At 31.3% G+C, this 26,581-nt stretch overlaps 1 protein-coding gene across 3 annotated transcripts; it reads left to right on the plus strand.

The window, feature by feature from the left end:
* Nucleotides 1-220: 220 nt before the first annotated feature.
* LOC114385135 (oxysterol-binding protein-related protein 1C-like) lies at nucleotides 221-8,267 on the plus strand. Of its 3 annotated transcripts, XM_028345122.1 has the most exons (12): nucleotides 221-877; nucleotides 1,537-1,893; nucleotides 3,146-3,245; nucleotides 3,422-3,873; nucleotides 3,995-4,150; nucleotides 4,780-4,947; nucleotides 5,045-5,185; nucleotides 5,289-5,519; nucleotides 5,799-5,912; nucleotides 7,170-7,335; nucleotides 7,424-7,476; nucleotides 7,996-8,267. In XM_028345122.1, exons 1-11 carry the CDS (start codon nucleotides 425-427, stop codon nucleotides 7,438-7,440), a joined length of 2,355 nt encoding a protein of 784 aa, XP_028200923.1. In that variant the 5' UTR covers nucleotides 221-424; the 3' UTR covers nucleotides 7,441-7,476; nucleotides 7,996-8,267. The 3 variants fall into 3 exon arrangements, with proteins under 3 accessions (XP_028200923.1, XP_028200921.1, XP_028200924.1); XM_028345120.1 differs by lacking the exon at nucleotides 7,996-8,267 and having other exon boundaries at nucleotides 7,424-7,539; XM_028345123.1 differs by lacking the exon at nucleotides 7,996-8,267 and having other exon boundaries at nucleotides 3,425-3,873; nucleotides 7,424-7,539.
* Nucleotides 8,268-26,581: the final 18,314 nt, after the last annotated feature.

Genomic DNA, 26,581 nt, shown 5'->3' on the forward strand with positions numbered 1-26,581 from the left:
ACAATAATATAAATTATATTAAAATAATCATATTAAAGAGGTTATTATAGTAATTTTCATATTATTATGTTTGTGTTGCAACTTAATTAACTGTTCCGTGTCGTTTTCTTTGTCATCCTGTTTCTTACTGTGTGTATCAAATAGACCCATAGTATAATTTCTACATTGTATTTGTTTCGCCAAACAAATAAAAAAAATAGAAAAATAAAATAATTTTAGTTAGAGCACTTAGAACGTAACCGTTTTTTAATCTCGGGATCCTTCACGCGAACTTGCACTCCTTCCCTCCCTCTCTTGAGTTCTTCCATTCTCACCATTCCAATTTCCAATCACCAACGACACACAAACATACCATGACCCTTCATCATTCAATCACCACCGCAACCCTCATTCGCGTTCGCCGTGCCGCCGACTCCAACCTTTAATGCATCCCTTCTGCTGCGTCTCCGCCGTCTCCGACAATTCCTCCCCCGCCATGCCCCCTCTCCCCGCCGCCGCCGCCGCGAGATCTGACTCCGCCCCCCGTCCCTCCCAACTCCACCTCTGCCTCTCCAACGGCGGCGAGAGCGGCCGCACGAGCCTCGCTCCGGCGCCGGCGGTGGATGTCAGAATCAACGACCTCGTCGGGAACGGAATCTCGGGGATTCTGCACAAGTGGGTGAACTACGGGAAGGGATGGAGGCCGCGCTGGTTCGTGCTCCAGGACGGCGTTCTCTCCTACTACAAGATTCACGGTCCCGACAAGATCGTCGTCAACTCCGAAACCGAGAAGGGATCGAAAGTGATCGGCGACGAATCCGCGCGCATGATTTCTCGCAACCGCAATTCCACTCACGTCAACCATCGCCGCAAGCCCGTCGGCGAAATCCATCTCAAGGTCGATTCCTCGTTTCATCTTCCTTCATTCTCTTCCGTTTGTTGCTTAATTCCTATTCCTATTTCTATTTCTGTTTCTGTTTATTTTCCGTTTTAATTTCGCTTCGGTTTGGGTTACGACGCTGGGAGAACACCGGTTACGAAATTAGTAATTCAGAGGTTTTAATTAGTAAGTCTTTACTTGTTTATATATGAATCTGAATATCCGATTTATGTATCTAGTGTTCGTTTTTTTTAGTGATGATCGATGGAATTGGTTATTAACGAAGTTTTTAAAATTAAACTCGATGGAGACATTTGTTGTTCACAATGGTTCTACTTGGTTCGAGCAGGATTGCTTCTTGTCTAGGATATGTGTGGTTTCATAAACGAAAAAGTTTTGAATTGAAGTGGAGATTTAGTTGCAATCCTTGATATTGAAGAAATTGAGGACAAATGCTGCTGCAGTTGCGGTTGTAGTCGTAGATATTGTAAAACCTTGACATCATGGTGGTGGACTGTTTTTTAAAATTGGTTATTAATTTATCAGATGAGATGTTAGTTAATATATAGAAACTTTGATGGGGGTGGCATGGTGTTTTTTTCCTTTCTTTTTCTGGTGTTGTGAGTGAGGAGTTCTGTTTGTTTTTGTTACGTTGGTCTCTGTGTTTGTGTGTGTAGGTTTCGACTATTCGAGAGAGCAGATCAGATGACAAGAGGTTTTCCATTTTCACTGGGACTAAGAGACTCCACTTGAGGGCCGACACTCGGGAGGATCGAGTGGCATGGATGGAGGCCCTGCAGGCTGTGAAAGATATGTTTCCTCGCATTTCCAACAGCGAGCTGATGGCACCGGTGGACAATGTGGCCATTTCGACTGAAAAACTGAGGCATCGGCTTGTGGAGGAAGGTGTAAGTGAGGCAGCTATTCAGGACAGTGAGCAAATTATGAGAAATGAGTATGCTGCGCTGCAAAACCAGCTTCTGCTGCTTAAGCAGAAGCAGGTGACACTGATTGACACTCTGCGGCAATTAGAGGTACATTTAATGAAAAGTAGAAAACTTCATGCCAATCAAACTGGCTATTCTTGGTGGATTTCTACTATTGCACAGAAAGCTGGTAATTCTTAGTAGTAGTCTAAGATTTGCAGCAAAGAAGGGAGGGGGCCATGTCTTTATCCTTTTCATTTAAAAGAAAATAGAGAATTGTGCATTATCATCCTGTCAAATGTCAAATGTGTAATTTCTCAAGTTTTTTTCCTTTTTTTCTCTCCTTTGTACACAACCTAGAACCGAAATCTAATGGCTTGTTTTTGAGTTCACTTGACAGAGGTGCAACTTAATAATATTCAGTGTTCTTCTGTCAATTTCTTCTCCCTTTCCTGTTGAATTGGTTTTGGTTTGTGACGAACACTTAGTTCCATATCTCGTATTAGAGTCTTTTTATAACTAGTTAGACGCCTCAAGTAGGGGTTCAGTATCATGGTGTCTATAAAATATAAATCTTATATCTAAAAGGAATGAAGTTATGGTTAGTAGGTCTCAAGGTCCTTTTATTCTCTCTTACTTCTTGTGATGATGCTCTAACGTAATAGTAGCAGAATTCTGTTAGAAATTAATCCTTGGACAATTGGACTGATGATATATATGCACAACTGAAAGTTCTTTACAAAAAAATGTATCGGTTGAAAGGAGACACTAGTGAGATTATATTTCTGGGTTGCATTTATTTATCTGTGTTGCTGCAAAAGTTTTCAACCAGTTTAAAGGCCAAGCGTGCAAAGGTTCAGTGGATTGACTAATCATAAAATGCTATACCTAATTTTGAGTGTTCTTATATTGTATTTTTTGTTTATCCAATAAGTTTGAGCACCTTAAGTATGGGCCAAAAATTTGAAAGGTAGATATTAATAGATTGCCATGTTTTCTGTTAATGTATTTTGTGCCTTCCTGAGATTGTACAGTCCCTCCCTGGCTCCCTCTCTTTCCCCCAAATTGCTGTTTTCATTCTAATTAGGAGAGAGTCAATGGACTTGGTTAACTTTGAAATAGAAAATGTTTGAATATTTCTTGGCAAGGTTGTGACCTTTAATACTAAGTCACATCCATTGAATTATCCATGTTTTAATGGTTTCCTCCATGGATAAAACAAAATGGTTTTCTTTGGCTGTGGAGAGTTTTTGTTTGATCTTTTATCTTTTAAAGGTTTTCTATTTATTTGTTGACATTTCAAGGTTAGCCTTTTATTCTTGTGTGATAAAAAACTTATATATGTACTTCATTGTTGTAGACAGAAAAGGTTGATCTGGAGAACACTGTTGTTGACGAGAGCCAAAGACAGTTGAATGATCAAGAGGCATCCTCTAGATTAAGGCAGGAAAAATCTAGCGGTAAGTGCTTGAATGGTGACCTGTTCATATGGTTAAGATCTATTCATTGTGTGATTCAGTTTTGGTTGTGCATTTTCTTGAAACTAGAAGTGCTTAAATGCCAGCTATTATCTTTGATACTCTGATTTTTTATGAACTATTTCCATTTTCTTTTTTATTTTCACTTTTTGATCCAGAAGCAAGTGCAAGTGAGTCTGAGGATGATAATGAGAGAAATGATGCAGTTGAGGAAGAAACAGATGAAGATGACACTGCCTTTTTTGACACTCGTGATTTTCTATCATCATCCAATTCTTTTAAAAGTAATGGATCTGATATTAGGGTCTCTTCTTTCTCTTCAGATGATGATGGACTCTATACAGTTGAATCAGAGGAGGATGTAGATCCTTCAATTAGATCTGTTGTAACCAACTATCCTTATGTTAAACGGCGTAGGAAATTGCCCAACCCTGTTGAAAAGGAGAAAGGTGTCAGCCTTTGGTCAATGATTAAGGATAATATCGGGAAGGATCTAACTAAAGTTTGCCTTCCTGTTTATTTTAATGAGCCTCTCTCGTCTCTGCAAAAATGTTGTGAAGAAATGGAGTATTCATATCTTCTAGACCGAGCATATGAATGGGGAAGAAGGGTAAGTCTGGAGATGGCACCCAAGTTTCACGTTGCCATGTTTTTTACTTTGCTGTTAGTTCTTCAATGTATGACTGGCTGCAATGTTCTAACTATTTTAACTCATTGATAATGTTATGCAGGGTAATAGCCTCATGAGAATTCTCAATGTTGCTGCGTTTGCTATATCTGCCTATGCTTCAACTGAAGGGAGAATTTGCAAACCATTTAACCCGTTGCTAGGGGAAACATATGAGGCTGACTTTCCAGATAAAGGCTTTCGATTTTTATCAGAGAAGGTTTACTTGATATCATTGAATAGATGATCCTTTTCTTGATTATTTTGATCATTTATGTTTGTATTTATCGTAATGTTTGATACCTTAAAAAAGTAGCATAGAGAAAGTGAAAGCCACATATTATTCTTTTGGTACAAAAATGTTAGGGAGTGAATTTGGATGTTACTCGGTTAGGGAGGTCATGAAATTCCAAGGCTAACGAGTGCTTAGTGCAATACTTACAGATAACCTACCATTGAAAGTTCACCTGCGAGAATAAAAGGTCTATGTGTGTGAAATGTTACTTCGTTATTTGTTGTTGTTATATAATGTATTTCAATTTATTATTTGTTTAAATTCCTACATATCAGTAATCTGTAATCATGCTTATTTGAAGTTAGAACCTATTGTTTCTGGATGAAAAGGAAAAAAGAGTTCCTAATATAAAGGCAGTTTGAGGGAAGAACTCAAGTAGAATATTAAAACTACTCCACTTAATTTGATGAATGAAAAATCATGTAATTGGGTGCTTAAATTCCACAGAACTCAATGAAAGGCAATAGAATTTGAATTTCAACAATGGATATGATTATGCCTTTAGAATATGTCTGTTTCCATTTTGAAATTATTATATTTCTGTTTTCTCACAGGTCAGTCATCATCCAATGATAGTTGCATGTCACTGTGAGGGTACAGGTTGGAAATTTTGGGGAGATAGCAACTTAAAGAGTAAATTTTGGGGTCGGTCAATTCAGCTTGATCCTGTTGGCATTTTGACTTTGGAATTTGATGATGGTGAAGTATGCCAGTGGAGTAAGGTATATTTAACTGTTTCCACTACCATGTGTCCACTATCCATGAAGAAAATTGTGTGTTGAGATTTGGTTCTAAACTGATATGGAGCTTTTCTTCCAGGTTACAACATCAATATACAATCTCATATTGGGAAAGCTGTATTGTGATCATTATGGTACAATGCGTATACAGGGAAATCAAGACTACTCATGTAAACTGAAATTCAAGGAACAATCTATAATTGACCGAAATCCTCACCAGGTTCTATATATCTGTTTCATGGATTCCATCTTTACAGAGGCTTGTCTTTGCTATGATATTAACTTCTGTCTAATATAGTACTTGGCATGTGAACTTCTCTCAGGTTCATGGTATTGTTCAGGATAGAAATGGGAAAATATTGTCTACATTACTCGGAAAATGGGATGACAGCATGTATTATATTAATGGAGACTATAGTGGGAAAGGGAAGGGTTATGAATCGATGTCAGATGCCCATCTACTATGGAAGCGGAGTAAGCCTCCCAAGTTTCCCACTAGATATAACTTCACTCGGTTTGCCATCACATTAAATGAACTTACCCCTGGATTAAAGGTATTTTTTTAACTGATACTTTCTTGTGTTGCTAGTTTATGTTCCTAATCTTTCTTTATAGTGGAAAATGTGCTGCATTTTCCCCCTTTTTACAATCATTATTATTGCTGCGTTAGTAAGGAAACATTGTGATCATTTCTATATCATGGAAAAGTTATAAAGTATAAAATAATTTAAATTTAACATAAAAGGACCAAAATATTCTTATCATTATATTTTGCATATTGTGTGAGTGCTTGTGCTCCACATTTATTATCATTTCTATATGTGCATACGTAGGAAAAGCTGCCACCTACCGATTCCAGGTTAAGACCAGATCAAAGGCATTTGGAAAATGGGGAGTATGACATGGCAAATTCAGAAAAGTTGCGGCTAGAACAGCGGCAACGCCAGGTAAATATTTCATTTTACTCTGTGTGTTTCCTTTGTTGGTTTCACTTGTAGGCTAGCATTATGTTGGAATGAACACTACAAGATATGAAGTTCTGTTATAGGTTTGATTTAAAACTAGAACAGCATAGGACATGAGATTAAAACATAGTACATCTTGGTTCTACTAATAAGGGTGAAATCAGGGAAAATTGAACAGAATTTTTCTGTGGAATTTCATCTTGTTCCTTTCAGTCTACACGTAAAATGCTACCTAAGGATGGAAGTAGATTATTTAGTGCTTCAAATCCTGCTAGAATGCCTTGACTCATCAAATGCCAACTACTTGTGGAAGACAAGAATCATACTCAACACTGATAGCTATTCCCATAACATAAGCAAACACTAACTGCTTTACTTTTTAATGGGAACACTTTTGACTGAGTTGCTCTTAATGTGTGGTCACTTATCTGCCCTAGTATCAGTTTGGACAAATTTTCCATGCCCATCTTTCAGACCAAGGTGCCTATTTTATAATTAATTAAATTGGAAATATCCTATGATGCAGCTTATAGCATGACTAGACAAGTTTTGATATTTTTTAAGTGCTAATTTACAACTAGTTAATTCTTCCCTTCATTGTAAAAACTAAAAAGGGAATAGAATGATGCTATTTAGCTCAAGGATATCAGCATCCTATTGGAGTTGAAAACCACCAATATAATATATATATATATATATATATGTTAATTTATTGGGTGTGGAGCATTTTATCTTTGATTATCATCAACATTTTAAAAGACTTATGGTATGGGGGAAATATGATTAAGAGGGTCAATTGATCATGTTTTTGTTGACTGCGATTTCACTTGGTGTAATAGTATCTACAATCTTATGATCACTGATGAGATGAGACACCTAGCGGATTGGCTCCTTTTTGTACATGTTAGATAGTTAAAAAATTCTTCAACCGGTTTCTTTGGGGTGAGGAAACTGAAGTCATTAATATAGTGTATTTCCAGTTATATATTTTAATTTTCTAAAGTAAGCGAGGGGTGTAGTTTAAAAAATAAAGTGATAGCCAATAATTAAGAAACTTTTGAAATTGTAATTGTAACATAATATAATATAATACATACATAAAATAAATTATAAAGTTGCCAAAATCTCAACAACACTTTGCACATTAGAGAAGCCAAGTCCCTATGCCATAGTACTTATTTTCTAAGTTAACTTCATTAGTTATGTTTGTTATTTGATATTTGTTTGAATGGGATTCAGGCTCGGAAAATGCAAGAGAGCGGGTGGGAACCACGGTGGTTTGGTAGGGATAAAAGCGGCACCTACCGTTACTTAGGAGGGTATTGGGAGGCCCGAAAACAAGGAAATTGGAACTCTTGTCCTGACATTTTTGGCCATATTCATTCTGATCATATTTCAGACGAAGGTCAATAATATTCGTTCTAGTCTTTCAATCTTTTCCCTCAATTTTTTTTTTCTTACTGATGGGTGTCTTATGACTGCTAACATCGCAGTTAATGTTCCCCCATGAAATTTATGATAGTAAATCATTTGAAAATATGAGCAGGTAATAATGTAATTCTTATTCTATTTCAAGTCTCTTTTTATGTCATCCTTATTTTTATTATTAGTATTGGGACTAAATTATGAAATTTCTTTCAACTTAGAGTACATATTTTCACAATTTTAGTTGATACAATTAAATCTTTAAACCCATAATATTGTTAAATCACACTCTTACCATCAGTTTAATTGGTAGTAAAATTGTATACACATGTGATTTATAGGATTAGATTAGAAACCATGTGATTTATTCTCATGGTTTTAAACCCATAATATTGTTAAATCACACTCTTACCATCAGTTTAATTGGTAGTAAAATTGTACACATGTGATTTATAGAATTGGATTAGAAACCATGTGATTTATTCTCATGGTTGTCTTTAGTAACCTTCATGTTTATAATAATTTAAACAATAATAATAGAGGTTACAACTATAGGCTCTTGTTTCTATTTTGGGTTGAATGTAATGTAACTAATTAGTAATTACCAAACGATAGCGTTTATATAATCCGAGGTCAACAGCATGCAGGTAAGCAGAAGAAAGTGCTATCTGAAAGAAAAGTATAAAACTATAAATGACTTTGTCCAGGAGCTTCCACTATCTTGGAGCCATTGGCAATGGCCCTTTTCTTTTTCAGTCTTTACTGAGTTTTGTATCTTTATGTTCATCAACTTGCTGATTAGAAAAGAGAATTTGCATCTATACAATCTTTGGACAAAAAAATTGTACAATAAAGAAAGAAATGGAAAGACAAAAAAATGTTTAAGATAGAGATGGAGAGAAATAGAAAAAAAAAAGTTGTATTATGTAGCTTCATAAAAATGTTGCATGAATAATATAAGCAAAGAAAAATAAATAAAAATGCCACTATGGTTTATTACTTGCTTTATTTATTTATTTATTTGGTAAGGCCGTCAGGATTCCTCATTTGTCTTTTCAAAAACTGTCCTTATACTTTATTACATTCTTAAAAATCCAATCCAAAATATAATTTTACAATTTTATATTTCGAATTGGACTTTCCGAATTGTATCGAGATATAGGAAGCAATAGTTGGAAATGTTGGAAGTTGTAGCCCTTTGCAAATCATCATCACCCCTCAGTGGAAGCGCAAGTGTCAGCCCAATCTTATATTCTTATTAACCTTTGAAAGCCCATTTAACAAAGACCTTGTCCTAGAGGCTCCCAATTTAATTCTAGCAGGCTTCATATAAGTTGGCGCTTTACAATAAAATTGAATGTATAAATTAGAAAAAGGAGTAATATTTTTTTGTTATTTTTTTTCTCCTGATCATGTAGTATTTTCCAGTTTAAGTGTTTAATAAATTGAATCTTCTAAAATTAGTTTTGATTAAAATTGATTTTTAAATGAAATGATTTATATTTAATTTTTATCTTGAAAGCAAGTCTGGTACAAAACTTTAGTATAAAATTTACTACTCAGTGCGAAAGCTGCTTTTTATCACTTTGAAACAGAGGTTGAGGCAAAAATAATTTTGCCTACCCATAACTATATATTTTTAGAAGATTAAGTTTAACTGCAGTCACAATCGATTTTTGTTATTCTCACTGAAAAGATACACACTTAATGATACAAAAAAAAAATGAAAAATCATACACACTCGAATTATAAAAACTAGAAAGGATGTTTAAGAGTTAACATCTGACCCTAAATCAATTTCAATCCCGTCATGAATTGATGTAAAAATGGGAAACGCACGTAAGAAAAGAAAAGGCTATTGCGTATATGCAGATATTTTGGTAATTTGTACTACTTTTCATGGACTGAAGTTTTAGATAAAATTTAAATGACGTTTAACCAAAATTGGAGTTTATCTTTTTAATTTACACTCACCAAATGTACAGATTATTACTGAAATGAAATTTGAACTTTAACTGGACAAATATTATCTATTTTTCCCCAACTTTTAGGATGAGGAGCAACAGGTTTTGTTTGGGCTTGCAAATACATAAACATGCATGGTAATAAAGGTCGACGAGGCATAAATATACATATATTGACCTAAACATGGAACCATAGCTATATACTAACAGAATTATCAGGAACAGATCCTACACGGAGGCTGTTGCTTTCTGCACCTCCTAATCAAATAGTACTATATAATTTTAAGAGATTTAAATGAAAAGAAAAAAAGTACTATATAATTAAGAACATGTGTTTTGTTTTTTGAAAAATGTAAAGTAATAATTGTAATAGAAACACCTTCTTTATATATTATTTTGGCACATATATTATTTCAAAATTAAGATACAAATCAATTATTATTTTAATATATATATATATATATATATATATATATATATATAATTATAAACATGTGAGATAACATGTGAGATCCAATTGAAGTTTTGTTAAGTTCATTGTTGGAGTAAAAAATTAGTAGAGTTCTTAAGAATACTTTTTTTTACCGTCATGCCCCCATTTCCACAAATTAAACTCCCAAATACCCCCTTTCCACATCATCTACCAATATACCCCCTTTTTTATGTGTGAATTTGGGTCCCCTCCCACTGAATACATTTTAAAACATTCATGTTTTTATATTCAGTTTTTAAAAACCATTGAGAATTCGATTTTCCCAAAACCAAATTCTTAATGAATTTTTTCCTAATTCGTTATTTAAAAAAATTAATTAGAGAAATTATTATTTTTCCATATTTTGTGTACTAATTTTTTGTCTTGTACATTTTAAAACATTCATTTTGGTTTTTTAGTTGTGAAAGTTTACTTAGTAAAGTAATTTTAAAATTTTAGTTTAAATGTTGTTTGTGGGAGTGACTTTGATGTTTTTTTAATGTTGATGATGTTTTATGATTAAAAAATAGTTAAGTTTGATAGTCTTCATGCAAATAAATCTAATGATTTAAGTTTCACATTTTGACTCGGTTTAAAAAGGTTTGAAAAAGGTGTATGAAAATGTAAAAAATCATGTTATGTATTATAATAGTTTCTTGATGGTATTTTTTGGCATATTTTTGTTTATGAATACGAGGTTATTTTGTATGAACAATGGACCATTTGCATTGTTTTCATGTTAATGAATGCAAAGGTACTACTTTCTCGACTTGCTTCAATTTAGAAAGGCTTTAAAATCATGTGAAAAAAATTAGTTGTTAGACTTAGTAAACTCTTTTTATAATATAATTAGCTAATTATGAGTTATTATATCATATTAAATAATAAAAGTTAATGTAAACCGTAATTATTAGTATTATTAAAAAGATATTGTGATTGAACCTAAATGATAATCTATAAAATAAAAGAGAGGAAAAAGCATATGATACAACAATAAAAGCATAAAACACAACAATACAAGAGAATTTATTATGGTTGGCTTTAAGCTCCTCTTGGTCTGGTAGGATACTTGTTTTTGGAATGGCCAATGGTTCAACACATACTACATCTTTTTGGTTGACCCCTTTCTCTCATGTCAATCTCGGTGTGTATGCGGCTTGTTGTGGAACGACCACGAGGATTTATTTGGTTGTCTGGATCATGACAACATCCATGTTCATGATTTTCTGACCACAATGATTCATCGGGAAGTATCCTAAATGAATGGTTGTACACATTGAAAACATTTTGCAACTTGTATACGAGAGACACATATGACCTATGATATACGCGAACATGTGCACAAGCAACAATGTTATGCTGGCAAGGCATGTAAAATGCCTGAAACTTTCCTTAGTCACACTTTTGTGTTTTTAAGTAGACCCTGAATCTCCCTAGAGGTCAACCAAACTCGTGCAGGTTTATTGTTTCAATCAGTGAAAGTTTTATTTTGAGGATCATAGGATTCAACATGATGAGTGACACATTTTTCAACGATGCTAGTGAGAGACTTGTGGGAAAGTTCCCCAAATTCTTGACCAGATGTTATCATTACATGTGCTTCCATCCCCTTTTTGCGAAAAGTATAGCAAGCTTCCTGCCTATATCTTTGACGATCACCGTTATTGGTAAATAACGTGTACCCTTTAGTACTAAATGGATAAACTCAGCAAGGTTGGTTATCATGTGTCCCCATCGTCGACCTTTATCAAATGCTTGAGTCCATTTTTGCTTTGGAATGAGTTTAAGCCTATTTGCAGTCTTTGCATTATTTGAGTTGAGATCATTATAATGGCGATTGAACATCATCTCCGTAAATGGGTATGTTGAGAGATTGTTAGCATTGTTACATATATGATACAAAAAAGGTAATTGACATGAATGTGTTGCTTACCCATTTTGACAACTTGTTTGCACATTTCAACATTCTTATACTTTTGCATGAAATTTTGTCCAATGTGTTGAATGTAATAGACATCAACTGTTTGTTGTCCCCCCACCCATTGTCCCCTCGATTGTAGTCACTCTTGATAGCTTCGTGCCTGTCTGAAATCAAACAAAGTCCCGATTGGGGTGTGACGTGTATTTTGAAATTTTTGAGAAAGAAGAACCAATCACTTATCGTCTCAACCTCTACAATGGCAAAGGAAATTGGAAATATGTGATTTTTCTCGTCTTATGTCACAATGATCAATAGAGTCCCAATGTATTTTCCATACAACCAAGTTTCATCAACTTGTACAATAGGCTTACAATATGAAAACCCTCTTATGCATGGTTTGAAAGCCCAAAAAAGTCTTTGGAATGTTGTGTTACCTGGAACTAGATGACCTCTTTCAATGGTTTGTCACATATGAAAATCTATGCTTGTTCCAAAAAGAGAATTGTTCATGGTTAGGAGACATCTGGGTAATTGTTCGTATGATTGCCCTTTGTTTTGTCATCCATGTTTTTCTGTAGGTGGTTGTGTAAGTGTAGACTTTTTTTATTTCTTCAATCAACATTGATATTGAAATTGTTGGATCTTTTCTTATCAATGGCAAGATTTGTTCTGCAATCTTCTTCTAGTCTAGCTTGAAATGATCTTGAGAAATCATGCATGTTACACATTGATGCGAACCTTCCAATATTTTTATCTTCCATGTCTTAGTCCTTTTCGAAAAGTGTGCTCTACAATACCAATCACATCCATTGGGACAGTACACAGTTAATCGTGATTGTTCAAACTTGTCTGTCTTATATCCAACATTTTCCTTTATGGTAAACTCCTAGATTGCAGATTTACATTCATCTTTTGTCATGAATTTATCCCAACCCGTAGTATTCCTTTAGGCTCTGTTGGAATACTTTCATGGTTAAAGAAATGATTGTATTCTACATGTTGGTTGAATTCATCAAGGTAAAAATCAGGCATGTGCTGGGGGGGATTAGGGGTTGTTTACATTTAGAATAGATGGGATCCTGCAACAGTCTCGTCATTGTCATTGTTGTCCTTAGCCTGGGTAGAAAGGATGTCGTCTTCATGTTCACTAAAAGACCCTGGGAATTCTTGATGTATTGCAATCATTGGATTTTCTTGTTGTTGCATTAATATGGTAGCTTGGATTGGTCTAAGTGTCTCACATTGAGAATTATTGGGCTAAGGCAACATATAATCACAAAAATCAAATGATGATGAGTCCAACATTTGGGTAAATAGTGTGTGTAAGTCTACTGAGTCTCGAAGGGTTGAGGTTGTGTCTTGGTGAATGTAGGATTAGAAGAACAACTAGGTTGACAGGAATAATATCCTTTCGAAGAATGGTTGGGTTGATAATGTGGTTCATCAGGAATATCCTCCAACTCTGTGTAAAGTTCAACTGAATGAAGAGAACAATAACTAGATACAAATGTGAACATATTGTGGACGTCTTCATCGTCATAAAGGGGTGATGATCCATAGTATATATGTAACCATCTCCAATGGATAAAGGGAGACAAAAATATATAGTGTCAACCCTTTGATGTAGGTAATATGGATTCACTGCTAAATTTTTTCTTTTAAGACATGTAAGGAGATGTTTCTTTTAATGGAAAATGTCACTAGGCAAAGGCGTCTATACAATGCCCTGCAACTTTCTTGTAAGAGGATTTCCCCATTATAATAAACGAATAAATGTTGTTTACTCGAACTAGAATTGACCATGATTTCAGAAGAAATTTTAGGTGAGGAAGGATTTTAGGTTAAGTATAATTATATAGAACGTTGACAGTAAGGTTGTGTTGTATTTTGATTGTAACTCATGCTTTGACGTAGCATGTTTATACATGCTCTATCAAGGCACGCTTGCAGATGCACAAAAAAACACATGCTTAACAATGTTCTGAGAAAATGCACACTTAGTTATTGTTTGTCTTGTCACGCTTCCAAATCTACAAAATATAGGGCACACATGTGTACTAATGTATGGGAACAATTAGCTTCTTCGATTCCTGATGGTGAAACAAGATGCATGAGTGATTCCTGACGGGGGAATAGTAACATTCAATAATGTCATGTTGAAGTGTCATGTCTCTAACACATCATGCTTACAATGTTAGTGTTGAGTGATTCTTGATAGGGGAATAGTAACATTCAATAATGTCACGCTGAAGACCGAAGTGTCATGTCTCTTATGCACAATGCTTGCAGTGTTAGTGTTGAGTGATTTCTCATAAGAGAATAATAACATTCAATAATATCATACTGAATTGTCACGTGTTTAATGCACCATTCTTTGTAGAGTTGTGTTGTGATTGATAAAGTATAATCTTGAAGATCAACAAAAATATGTTTTATTTTTATAGGGATCAAATATATTTATTTTTTGTTAAAATTCTTATGTTTGATCTTGAAAAAAAAAATTAAAATTTAGTAATATTTTGATGTTGATTGCATTAATAACACTGTAAATCCTTGTGCGACAATTTTAAATATAAACAAATCTCAATTAATTATATCTTATTTAATTAGACTATTTTTAAAATATCTTTCATTTAAACGAGATTTTATTTTTAATGACTCTTTTTTATTCTTGATATCAAGTTTTAATAAAAGATAGTTTATGAAACAAGTTAATTTTTAATTAAAATTGGTACAATTAATAATGCTAACTAATTTTCTTAATTATTGTATTTTTTTGCTTGTGTTTGATATTGAAGGAAGTATATTTTACCGTGAAAACAAATAATGATTTTCTAATTTCAAAATAGTTTAATAGTTTCATTAATTTGCCATATGAAGTAAATTGAATAAGGCTAGCTATAGTTTCTCAAACAATTTCTTTGTAATACTCTCTCTATCATTAATTTTGATGGATGACACTCCTTATTTAATAATTATATATCCTAATTTAAAAGTGAGACCACAAAAATGGGTGATTTCTATCGAAATCTTGGATTGTGTTATTGACATTCCTCCTCCAGTAAATTAAATGAGTTCCATCCCTACTTCCTTTGCAAACCAGACACAGGAACCCTCCTTTGCACTCCATTCCTTATATGGTACGTGTACTTCCAGCGGGTGGATGTTTATGCCAGGAAGTCCTGTCCTTGTCATGTTCGGTATGGTTTTGTGGCGGGTTCTTGTGTTTGTTTCCTTTCATAATGAAACGTGCATGCCTTTGTTTAATTTTTACCCCCCCAAAATCTTTCAAAAGAAACATCATGTTTTGTGCAAATGCAACACTATGTCGAGCTACTTGTCCTAGTCTACTTGTCAGACAATGCACTATAGCTATCTGTTTTCATCATGATGGACTTGTTTCTTTCGTGTATTTCAGAGAATTACCCCATCTCGAAGGGAACATTGGCCAACTGAGTCTGTAGCAGGAAAGCTCCAAGTGTGTGCTGTTGTTTTCATAATCTTCATTAGGATTACTCAATATTTTGACTTTTGATACGCTGCTGATCTTGGAATAGGAAGTCTTCCCTAGTGAAAATGAAGCACTAGAATGGCCTAGGCTACACATGCTTCTTTTTAGTGGAGGTTGTGATAATTAAATAGTTATATTGACAACTTATTTTGGATCTATGTACTTCATAGCTATATAGGCACGATCGGGCTTATGCATTTATAATATTTAATATTTAATTTTATAAAATGTGACACATCATCATTTTTTTATATAAATCATGTGTATATTTATTCTAGTAAAGGCAATCCAGTTAAATATTTATAGGATTATTATAGTTAATAAAGTTTTTCATTTAAATACTTAATTGTAATTATATATCCAAAACTTTCAAGATTTTTGGTTAATATAAAACAATTTTAGGTTAGTTAATTCACCCATTTAATAAGAACACATCGTCATCTATAATAAAATATTTGGTTCATATTTGTTGGATCATACAAATACAATACTAAAACAAGTGAACAACATCTAAATATCAAGACTTCCAAAAAAAAAAAAAAATTGGACTCTGCATTCTACAAGCTGGTCTATACATTTTACAACTTTTTCAGTTTCTATAAAAAGTGGGCTGCAAGGCGAAATAGATAAGAATTAAGTCCATAACAGAATTTGACAACCACAAAGTACATAATGACCACATTGGGAAAAGGGAAGAAGAAAGAAACTAATTATAATGAGCAGGATTATGTTATCTCATATCCTCTGTGCCTTTTTTAAAAACAGTAGTTGTTGTACTATTTTTGTCACTTGTTGGCCACCATCAATGTTACTAACAGCTGTCAAGATATCTTGTGACCCAAATCACTAATTTAGCCCTATTTTTGTGGCATTATGGCAGCAGTCAATTGACAATTGCAGGTCAGAAAAGATTATCACTAAGAGTTTAACTGAACAGAATAAAAGAAAAAATTAAACTACAGATGTGCTTCTACAGTAATTTTCTTCATGCAAGGCAATCAAGCGGATTTAATTTGGATGATTCTAATGCTTATAATATCATAAAATTAACCTGAGGTTGAGAGTAATTTCTAGTGAACACTAAACTCAACATCAAATATAGTTAAGGAACTTTGAATTTTGATAATTTTAATATATCAAAGTTTTCCTGTCTGAAAAAGTATGTACTCATAAGTTCCACAACTTTCATGGAAACGGAAACACAATCCTAAAAGCATCAACCGGAGAAGCATATAAACAACCATATATAATATGAAGACTAAAATAAAACCATAGTATTTAAGAAGAAAAAAAAATTGAAGACTACAGAAATTAAAAGAAAAAAAATCACGCATAGAGTATCTAGTTAAGAGCAGGTATGTAGTTATAGAATATATAGAGTAAGATAGAACTATTTAATCAATATAAAGAAACTAATCATCTTAATTGATAAGTTTCTAAATAGCATGCAGATGTCATAGCATTCGCATGGAAATCCAATGTCGATAAGTTTCTGAATCATTAGACCAAAAGAATTAGCATTTACATTTTGCAAGAACACAGACATGTAGACTCACAGGACTAATTAGAAATATGTATTGCAAAGAGAAACTAGCAACTCTACAAAGGAAAAAGGAATAGGAACTGAACAAGTGTATTGCTAAACACTAACTTCAAGTATATGACAAGGTAGAAAAGTTTAAGTCCTACAAAGCTACCGACAAATAGCATCTACCAATAAATATAGCAGAATTTAGAAATTGCTTATAAATAGTCAGATTGATTGGGGATTGAATGCAGTTCTCAATGATGAAGAGTGAACTAGTATAAAATTGAATTATGCAATCTTGTTTAAACCATAAACTCTTCATTTCTTATTTTAGTTCATTATCATTGGTTCAATTAAATAGTTTTATGGTATAAAATTGTCTATAGTTTTGATCAAGTTTGTTGATTTTGATAATTGGATCTTGTATTATTATGAATAGTCAAGATATATATATATATATATATATATATATATATATATATATATATATATATATATATATATATATAATTTAATTTAAAAAAACACTCGATTATAAGAAAAAAATCATATAACTTTTTAAACGATTTTTAATTTTGACTATTTATATGTGACTGTATAGCTTATATTTTTTTTTCAAAGCTACAAGTTAACAAAAAGGGATCAAGACATCGCGTGAATTTTCTACAGCATCAAATTTTCTTTTATTTTATATGATCATTTTTACGTGATCTTTATTGAACAGAACTACAGAAGCAACGTATAAGGATCTCACAGAATAAAAACTAGATTAAACGTATGTTTGCTTGAGATAAGAATCAAAATAAAAGAAAGGAAAGAAGGAAGGGAATGGATTGTATATATCTTCCATCGTTTGTTTCTGCATAAAATAAAATAAGGAAGGAAAGAATAAAACAGTGAAGTCCACGTAAAATGGTTCCCGCTCAATTTGAAGAGTGTGTCAACTATTCTCAAAAGACATAAGGCATTTTTTGGTTGGATGAAAAAAAAAAATAAAGAAAGGAAGGAAAAATTTAAAATTTAAATCGAAAAAAATGAAAAAAGGAAAAATTTTAAAAGAAAATGTTTCGTTCGTGTTTTCTTTCCACTCTATTTATTTCTCTCACTTTCTTTTTTGTCAAACAAACCCTAAATGTCCTTCACGTAAAAGGCCTATTGTCTTTTGAAACAACGCATCCGGAAAGAATGCACTACCTTATTTTAATATTATTAAATATTATGATAATATATGCCTCATTTAAAGAAATTGTATTTTAATTAGATAATATTTATTTAAAAGATGATTAGATCAAATTATATTAATATAATTTTGACAACGATTATATTATTTTATAATTTTCAATTGAATAATATTTTTTTAAAACTCATTATTAGATTAAAAAATTAATCATATATAAAATTTTATATTAATTTAATATTATTTATTATTTTGTTCATATAAATTAAAATTGACATGATATAAATATTTAAAAATATATTAAAATATGAATTATTTTTATTATTTAATTTTGATAAAAATATAAACAATTTTAATAATATGTAAATAATTTATTAGTTGAATTAATAAAAAACATATTTTATATCAAGTTATAAAATAGTATAATAATTATTAAAATTATATCAATATAATTTAATCTTTCCTAAGATACTTTGTTAATATATTCTTTTGTTTTGCTACATTTTATTTTATTTAAGAGTATTTATATCATTCTATAAATATACATTCCTTTTTCATCTTATTTTCTTTTTAATCAAAAAGAAGAGAAGAGAAAATTCTCGTACTTTCACCTTCTTTTTTTTTCTCCTTCTTTTCCTTTTTCTATTTCCACCGTATCATACACACTTTTATCCAGCCAGATATACCTTGAATTGTTTGCAAAATACAGAGTACACGACTGCAAATTACCATTCTCTTCCTAAAGTTATGTTGCAAAATTAAATTTATTCAATCTAACTTTAAAACTAGTAAAATAATAATAAAATGAGACTAGCTGTGGTATGGGATGACGCAAATTAAGTTTGAGATATGCATGCACGTTCGACATGAAAATTCAAAGGATAATAGCCACCACCATATCCACCGATCAGGTTATGCCGACTCTCTGACTGGAATAGAATCCCTTCCAAGTTTTCTGGCATTACAACCAACTCACGCCGCCCCATCACCTAACATCATTTTCCCATTCCCCATTACCCAAAAATTCTCTGAATCTAGCCAATCTATCAATCTTTTTGCATGTTCAAACCGAACATACACGTATCTACTAGTATAAAATTTTTATTAAATGGTACGAATAAAGTAAAGTAGTATTGTATTATAAGGAAAAGAAATAATGTTATATAATATCATTATCTTATTAAAAAAGAAAATCTATATGATTGTCTATAAGCCTTTATTTGGTGTAGGTGAAATAGGATATCAAGAATCGGAAGAAGAGAAAAGTGAGTGGAAATTACTCATTTCTACTCGTTTGATAAAGCAGAAACTGAAGTGAAATTTTTTAGATAAATATGACACTCCTTGTGTATCATTTTTTCTCAAATTTGTAAAGAAAAGAAAAAAAAAAAGAACAATAATAATGAAAGGTATACTCACACACTCTTCTTTAGGGACAAAGGGCACCCTTAACAGTTAACACCATTTTTTCTCAAATTTGTAAAGAAAAGAAAAAAAAAAAGAACAATAATAATGAAAGGTATACTCACACACTCTTCTTTAGGGACAAAGGGCACCCTTAACAGTTAACACCATGCACATCAACACCCTCCAAATGTAGCGTCCGTTAGTACCTTGCTAGTTCATTGTGTACTATTGGACGTAATGGTGTGTCATGATCAGGCGATGACAGGGCGTAGTGCATGAGGGAGGAGGGCGTTTCGAAGCCGTATACAATTAAAAGAAAAATTAAAAACATTTATTAAACATTTCCAATCTATTTCCCTTTTATTTTTCTTAAATCAAATAGCCTCATTTTTTAGTCATTTCTTTTTTCACCCATGTACTTCCTCTCTCTCTATTTCTTTTTTCTCTACCAACATACTAGGCGTGTTCATAACTCAATCCATCCCTCTAACAAAGGAATTTTTTATGGGTTCAGGTCTAAAAAATTAGACCAAGTGCATTTTGAGGACGAGTTCAGGTTGTATTATGGGTCGTCCCAACTCGTATACTAATGTTATATATTATTTTAAAGTACATTTTTAAAAAAATTATATATTAATAATGCAACTTCTTGATTAAATAATACTTTTTTTTAAAATGATACTATATTTATATGGATATTATTTATCTTAAGATATATATTTTAAAATATATCTTAATCTAATAGTATATTTTTTAATTTTACATTTTGGCTATATATAATATTAAGATTAATATATTGTACCGGGTTAACCTAACCTTGTCCAAAATATTAGCAGGGAGGATTTGGATTCTCAAAAGTAACTCTAATAAAATTTTGGGTCGAATAGAAATTTAAATTAACCTGTCTCATGAGACACCCATATAACACACCATAAAATTAAAGGAGTGAATGACTCCTATATTTTTTTTTATGATAATAGCAATAACAAGACAGAATATTAGAATCTTCTGCTCGAGCTAGTCAAATTAATTGAAGGATAAAAGTTTACTAAAATGAGCTATACTAAAAAATTTGTATTTGTTAAAAAAGATAACATATGAAATAATTTCTAAAAAAAATAAATAATTGGGATACAGTTACATTACTTACTTTCTATTGGTCGTCTTGTGTTTTATATATATATATATATATATATATATATATATATATATATATATATATATATATATATATATACACACACACATGGGCAAATTTATACATAAAGATGATATGCATTAAATCAAGATCATTCTAGTAAATTTATAATGCTTCGTTGTAAACAAAATGGACCTACTTTATAAATTATTTAAAGTTACATCATTTTCAACACGATTGATTTCGATACATCTACCCACGAGTTTGCCAAATTATATTACATAATTGTTAAATAGTGACTCCATATAAGGTCATCCCCCACCTTTGGCTTAAGCCTTAAAGCCGAGGGCCATGACAAACCTAGCAATTTCATATGGTGTCAAACATCAGCATGTCAACTAAAACTACAAAAAAAATTCATCAAATGTTGAAATTTGGTCAAAATTGAGCTGAATATCTCAATAAGAATATCATGAAACAAGATAATGCTTTTAATTAAATTCAATAAAACCTGTCACAAAATAGTTGAATTGGACTGTATTTAAAATTTTAAACGAAAGATTCTACAATAAGAATAGCAGAGCAAGGACTAAGTTTATAAAAACTCTCTTCCTATTTTATTTTTTTGGATTTGGAATAAAATACATATCATTTTCATCGTAAATCTCTTAAACTAATAAACATAATAAATCTTCGAAGAGTTAATCTAATGGACTGATCTTCAAAGAAGCAATAAAAAAATGAGATAAAAAATAATATGTAAAAAATAAAAAGCATTTGGCATAAATCATTGCTAAGATAATAGCGTAACAGATGTCGTCCAACTTTGTCTCCTACTATCTAGCATTTTCCATAAATTTAATATATAGAATTTGTAAAATTATTGATAATTTTAAAGTTTGTCAATGAACAGCTATTGTTTGCTGTAGCCTGTAGGTTAATTAGTTTAACAAAGTTCAATGATAGGATCGTTGCATAAATGAAATTAATTAATCATATTATTATTTTAATTATAAAAGGGAGATCGCTTTAATAAATGCATGATGATCTCTTCTGTTTATTAAAAAAATTGTTTAGTTTGAATTGAATGCAGCTTGCTTTTCCGGATAGCCATCTCGTGAGACAATAATCTGGTCTGTGGTTCAAGTAGTGTTAGGTTTTTGTTGCTCTCTTTGTTTTTTCCACTCACTATTATTATATATGTTCGAGACGTGGAGGCAATTATGGTATTTTTGGATATGGATATGGATATGGCTATGGATAAGCATATTTCATGTTCGTGTTAATTGACTCTCCATTTTGCATGCTTCGTTATATTGCTTTTTGTCATCGATGACTCCAACTGCATATTTCAATATGTCAGTATGTCACCCCATGCATCCAACAATTTTTTTTTATCCTTTTTAAGATATATATAAAAGTATTTTTAAATAAAAACGTGCGAAATAGAGAACTTAAGTAAAAAAAATTTGTAGCTAATGTATGAAAAATATACATAAGAGGACACGTTATTAATACTCCTTAAATTAAAATATATATATATATATATATACATTTTGACTCATATCCACTTAAAATGAGTAAGAGTTACAAAGTTTTCTCCTTAGTTTACAGCAAAATCTAACTAATATAAATGAGAATGTACGGTTTTATCCCATATCCTGCACTACTTGTGCTTCGGTACGTGGGTTTTCTTAATAATATTTCCTTTTGCCTGTAAAAAAAAAAAAAAACCTAATATAAGTGTGAGTGAGTGCATATATGACCATTTACTCTTCTAATTAAAGTTATCCGGGATTAGGCCTATGCGTGATGATCCCGCTTCAACGTTTTTTCTACTTTGTTAGGGTCTTCTACTTCTCTTATGACAGCAGTTTAGGTTTTCTCTCTTTTTGTTCAATTAGTTGTTTCTCTTCTTTAGTTTTTGTTAGATTTCCTTGGAATGTTTTTTTAATTGTCCCAATTAACTCGTGCAAGGATTTATGGGCTACTTATAAAAAAATTGAGGAAATTATATTAACTTGAAGTTTAATTTTCTTGAATTACACACCATATCCTTTACTGTTTAATGCTTACAACAACTTTTCTTATAGGAGTGTTAGTCAAGGATGAACCAAGAATTTAATGACTCGGGGGCCATGTATGAAAATTAAAATTCACCCTATAAATATATTGACTAACATCAAAATTCATACTATGTATTCATAATTATGCGTTTTTCAAATTCATCAAAGAACATATATAATAGATAATATGTTTACATAGAAGATAAATTAAACATTTTTTCAAGAAAATCCAAAATTACGTATAAATAGCAATCACTAATTTCACATGCCACTAATAACCATAGTGAATTCATAATAAAAATTGGTATCTATGTTAAACATTTTCTTTACAAAAAAATCTTATTATTTATTATGTTTAGAAAATATACTAAATTAGAATAAATAATGTTAATAAATTATCTTTTACAACAGTAGTCAACAAACATTCAAGAATAATTTGTTTTCTGATAATTGGAAAATAGAAGAGAAAAACATTGTGTCATAAAAAAGGTTACAACTTTATGGCAAACCTTGATGTAACTTATATATATATATATAGATCTTTCAACTTTTTTCCAACTGAGTCTTTGAACTTGTATTTTTTTAATTGGGTTTTTTTGTCTAACTCTTGTTACGAAAAATTAATTTCTAAGTTTATAGCAAGGTTGTTATTATAAGATGAAACCTATAAAGGTTTAAACAAAAATACTTGAATGAATATGCAGAGGTGAGAATACTAGATGAAGAACCTAATTGAGAATATTGGATTCAAAACCTGCGTGGATGATGCTACTGAGGAAGCATATATTAATGTATGTAAGGTGTTGAAATGTTCGTCAACTATATAGACCAGATCAGTTGGGATATCCAACCTACTTTATCGGTTATTTAGCTCAGTTCAATGATGATAGAAGGATACATAATCCCTCAAAGTTGAATGCCTAAGCATCAAAAGATTAAAAGTAAATAAAAATATATATGAATAAAGTAGCTTTATTATTGATTATTGACGACCGTATAATACACCATCCCTTAAGCTTAAATGCATAAACATGAAGAGACTAAAAGGGACATTGAGCTTGATTCAAAATGATCGGAGGGTACATAAGCAAAATGATTTTATTTAAAAGAAAAATATTAGTGACACTCTCTTTATAAGATTGACTAGTAATTCATGAAAATCTTCAATTTTTGTATATTTCATTTTCAAAGAGTCATTAAATGAGAAATAAGTCCTACTAAAATTAATAAATTTTAATCATTATCATTCATCTATTTGAAATGTAGCAGCAACATAACAATTAACAACTAGCTAGTTGAAAGTATTTTAACCGGTTGGCTATCAAAATGGCCAAATTTGATACTAATATATTAGATAAATTATTCAATAAAATGGTAATTAGTTAGGTTAAGCCCGTGACTGAAAGAGCACTTGGCAGTATAGTCGTATAGCAAGTTTTTTTTTTTTTGAAAAAAAGTTACTTTTCGTACTATTTTTAGTTTTATTATTATACGTCACTATATATTTAACCAATTCTTTTGGTATGATCGAATGAATCCCTGATCATCCTGGCATCAACCTGCATCTGCTAGCTGTATTGTAATAATTGGTTTTATTGTATTGCAGCTACCTACGGAAGTGACCAAAAGACTACACTTGGTAGTATAGCCGTAGCTAGTGTAACAAAAACAAAGGTTAGAGTAACTTTTCATTTTCATACTGCATTTGTTTCTTATTTATGTCTCTCTGTAGCAATTTTTTTTGTGGTAAGATACGAAAGAGAATACCTGCATTATTCTAGGTTCAACCTGCTTCTGCTAGCTGTATAATAAATAGTTAGGGCCACTTAAATTATTAAGGAATTTATACACAATGCCCAATTGAGTTAAAGATGCATATATACGTACCTCTACCTTATTTTGTAATTATTTTTTATTATGAATAAGGACTATATGTAGGTGGGAAATGAAGGAACAAGGTAGTGTGATCCGTACGTTTGGATCGGAGTGGAAAAACCTTTAGTTGACTGAGAAAATTCAGCTTCCTACGGCAGTACATTAGATGCATGAATGAATGATGTATTATTTAGCTTTCATGAGAAAATTCATGCTTTATGCATTGGTAACTACATAAATTACTCGTGAGAGCGACTTTGCAGAAAATGGTCCTCCACAACTTCTTACTGAACTAAGTACTGTCATGCATTGACTATAATTATTGCTTGAATGTCAGTTTTTTTAGTTTCATATATTCTTAGGTAAATTAAATTGCATGTTACCATCTTTATATCCAAATTTTATTGTTAATAAAATAAATAATTATTTATTCCATATTATTTTTAAGGGTTATTTTAGTATATGTTTGGATATGCATTTATAAAATTGATTTTGAATCAACATTATTTTACAAAATTGATTGTAAATAAACATAAGTATATTGTAACATGAATTTTGTTTGACTAACAATATTAAAAATTGATTTTAATCCCACAAAGTTGTTTGAAAACTTACAATAAAAATCAATTTTAGGTGTAAAATTATCAAAATATACATGCACATGTTTTATATTTGTTATCATCAAGACAATAGAAATATACTTGGAACACATCTTGTGAATCAAGTTTAGGGTGATGGAGAAGTTACTTTAATTTTAATTGTTTCAATGAAACTTGAGTCAAAAATTTAGAATCATGTTCCCAGCCAACACATATCCAAACATCTTGGTCAATGCAAAAATATGTGTGACTCATCTAAGACTCGATTTGGAGCTACAAACATGAATCCAAAACACACTGTTAATATACTCTTTAGTTCAATGGTATTCTCATAAACATAATTATAACTCATCTCTTGCAGGTTATTGTTTATTTCACATTTTTTTTATAGAAATTTAAAATAATATTACTTTAACTTATTGATAGATTAACTTCCGACTTTGTGTTTAACATTAAACACAAATACATTTTATTTTATTTTAATTAACATTTAAAACAATTTCCTCATAATGATAAAACGAGAGATACTGTAGTACAAACTTTTTTCTCTTTCTGGTTTGCTCCATTTAAAAGTATTTTCTCTTCATTAATTCTTCTTATTTTTTATTTAATAGTGGCGTTATAACTTTTGTTTTTCTTTATGACTATTCAACTTTTCTTTTTATCGTGTCAATATTTTTTCCACTGATTTTTTTTTAATGTACACGCGTATATTGTTTTTGTTTGTGTAGATATGTACAATAATACTTCATCGTTCAGTTGTGTTAAAATTATATACTTACCTACTCGGTTCCTCCTCTTAATAATTTTAGTATTGTCATAAATTGATTTGAAAGCCTACTAACGTCATCCCTCATTTGTGATTTCCAAGTGAAGGATGAGAACCTTCTCTGCTGTTAGGTTGGACCAGAGTCCCCCTCATGTGATGGCTCTAGATATTTCTGGTCCATTATATGAATCAATCAAACACAAATATGATTTTTTTTTTTCATTTTGTTTTGCCTTCTATACGCACACAAAAATGACTACATATCCTAGTCAATTTTTTTTTTACCTTTTAGGTTTTGCAACATAGAGCTTGTGCATATTAATTATATATTAGCTAGGTTAATTGTAGATAAATAAAAAAAGTAGGTAGGTAGTATAAACTTGAAAGAGAAAAAAAACAGTCTTATGCTTGGTGAACAGTGAAAAGTATAATAAAAAATTATATTAATTAATTGTTGATGTTTGTGAAAACTATAAAATATAAACTATATAATATGTCCAAGAGTGCAATAAAATGTGGACTTTCAACTTATATGACCAGATCAATTAGCTTAATAGTTAATACTTACCCTTAAACCTAATTAACCTTTGTTTATAAAAGTCTTGACCAAAAATACCTTAACAATTTAGAGTCATAATCCTATCTTATATAGTCTTTTATTTGTTTCTAACTTACCAACATGAGACATATTTTTCCAAAAGATTCAGCTAGCTCTTCTAAACATGACAATACAAGTGTAATTAATTAGGTTATCATATCTTCGACAAAATCACGTACATGAACCACAAACATTGCTCGT

The sequence above is a fragment of the Glycine soja genome, chromosome 14 (genome assembly GCF_004193775.1).
Source record: "Glycine soja cultivar W05 chromosome 14, ASM419377v2, whole genome shotgun sequence".
In the NCBI taxonomy this organism is placed as follows: domain Eukaryota; kingdom Viridiplantae; phylum Streptophyta; class Magnoliopsida; order Fabales; family Fabaceae; genus Glycine; species Glycine soja.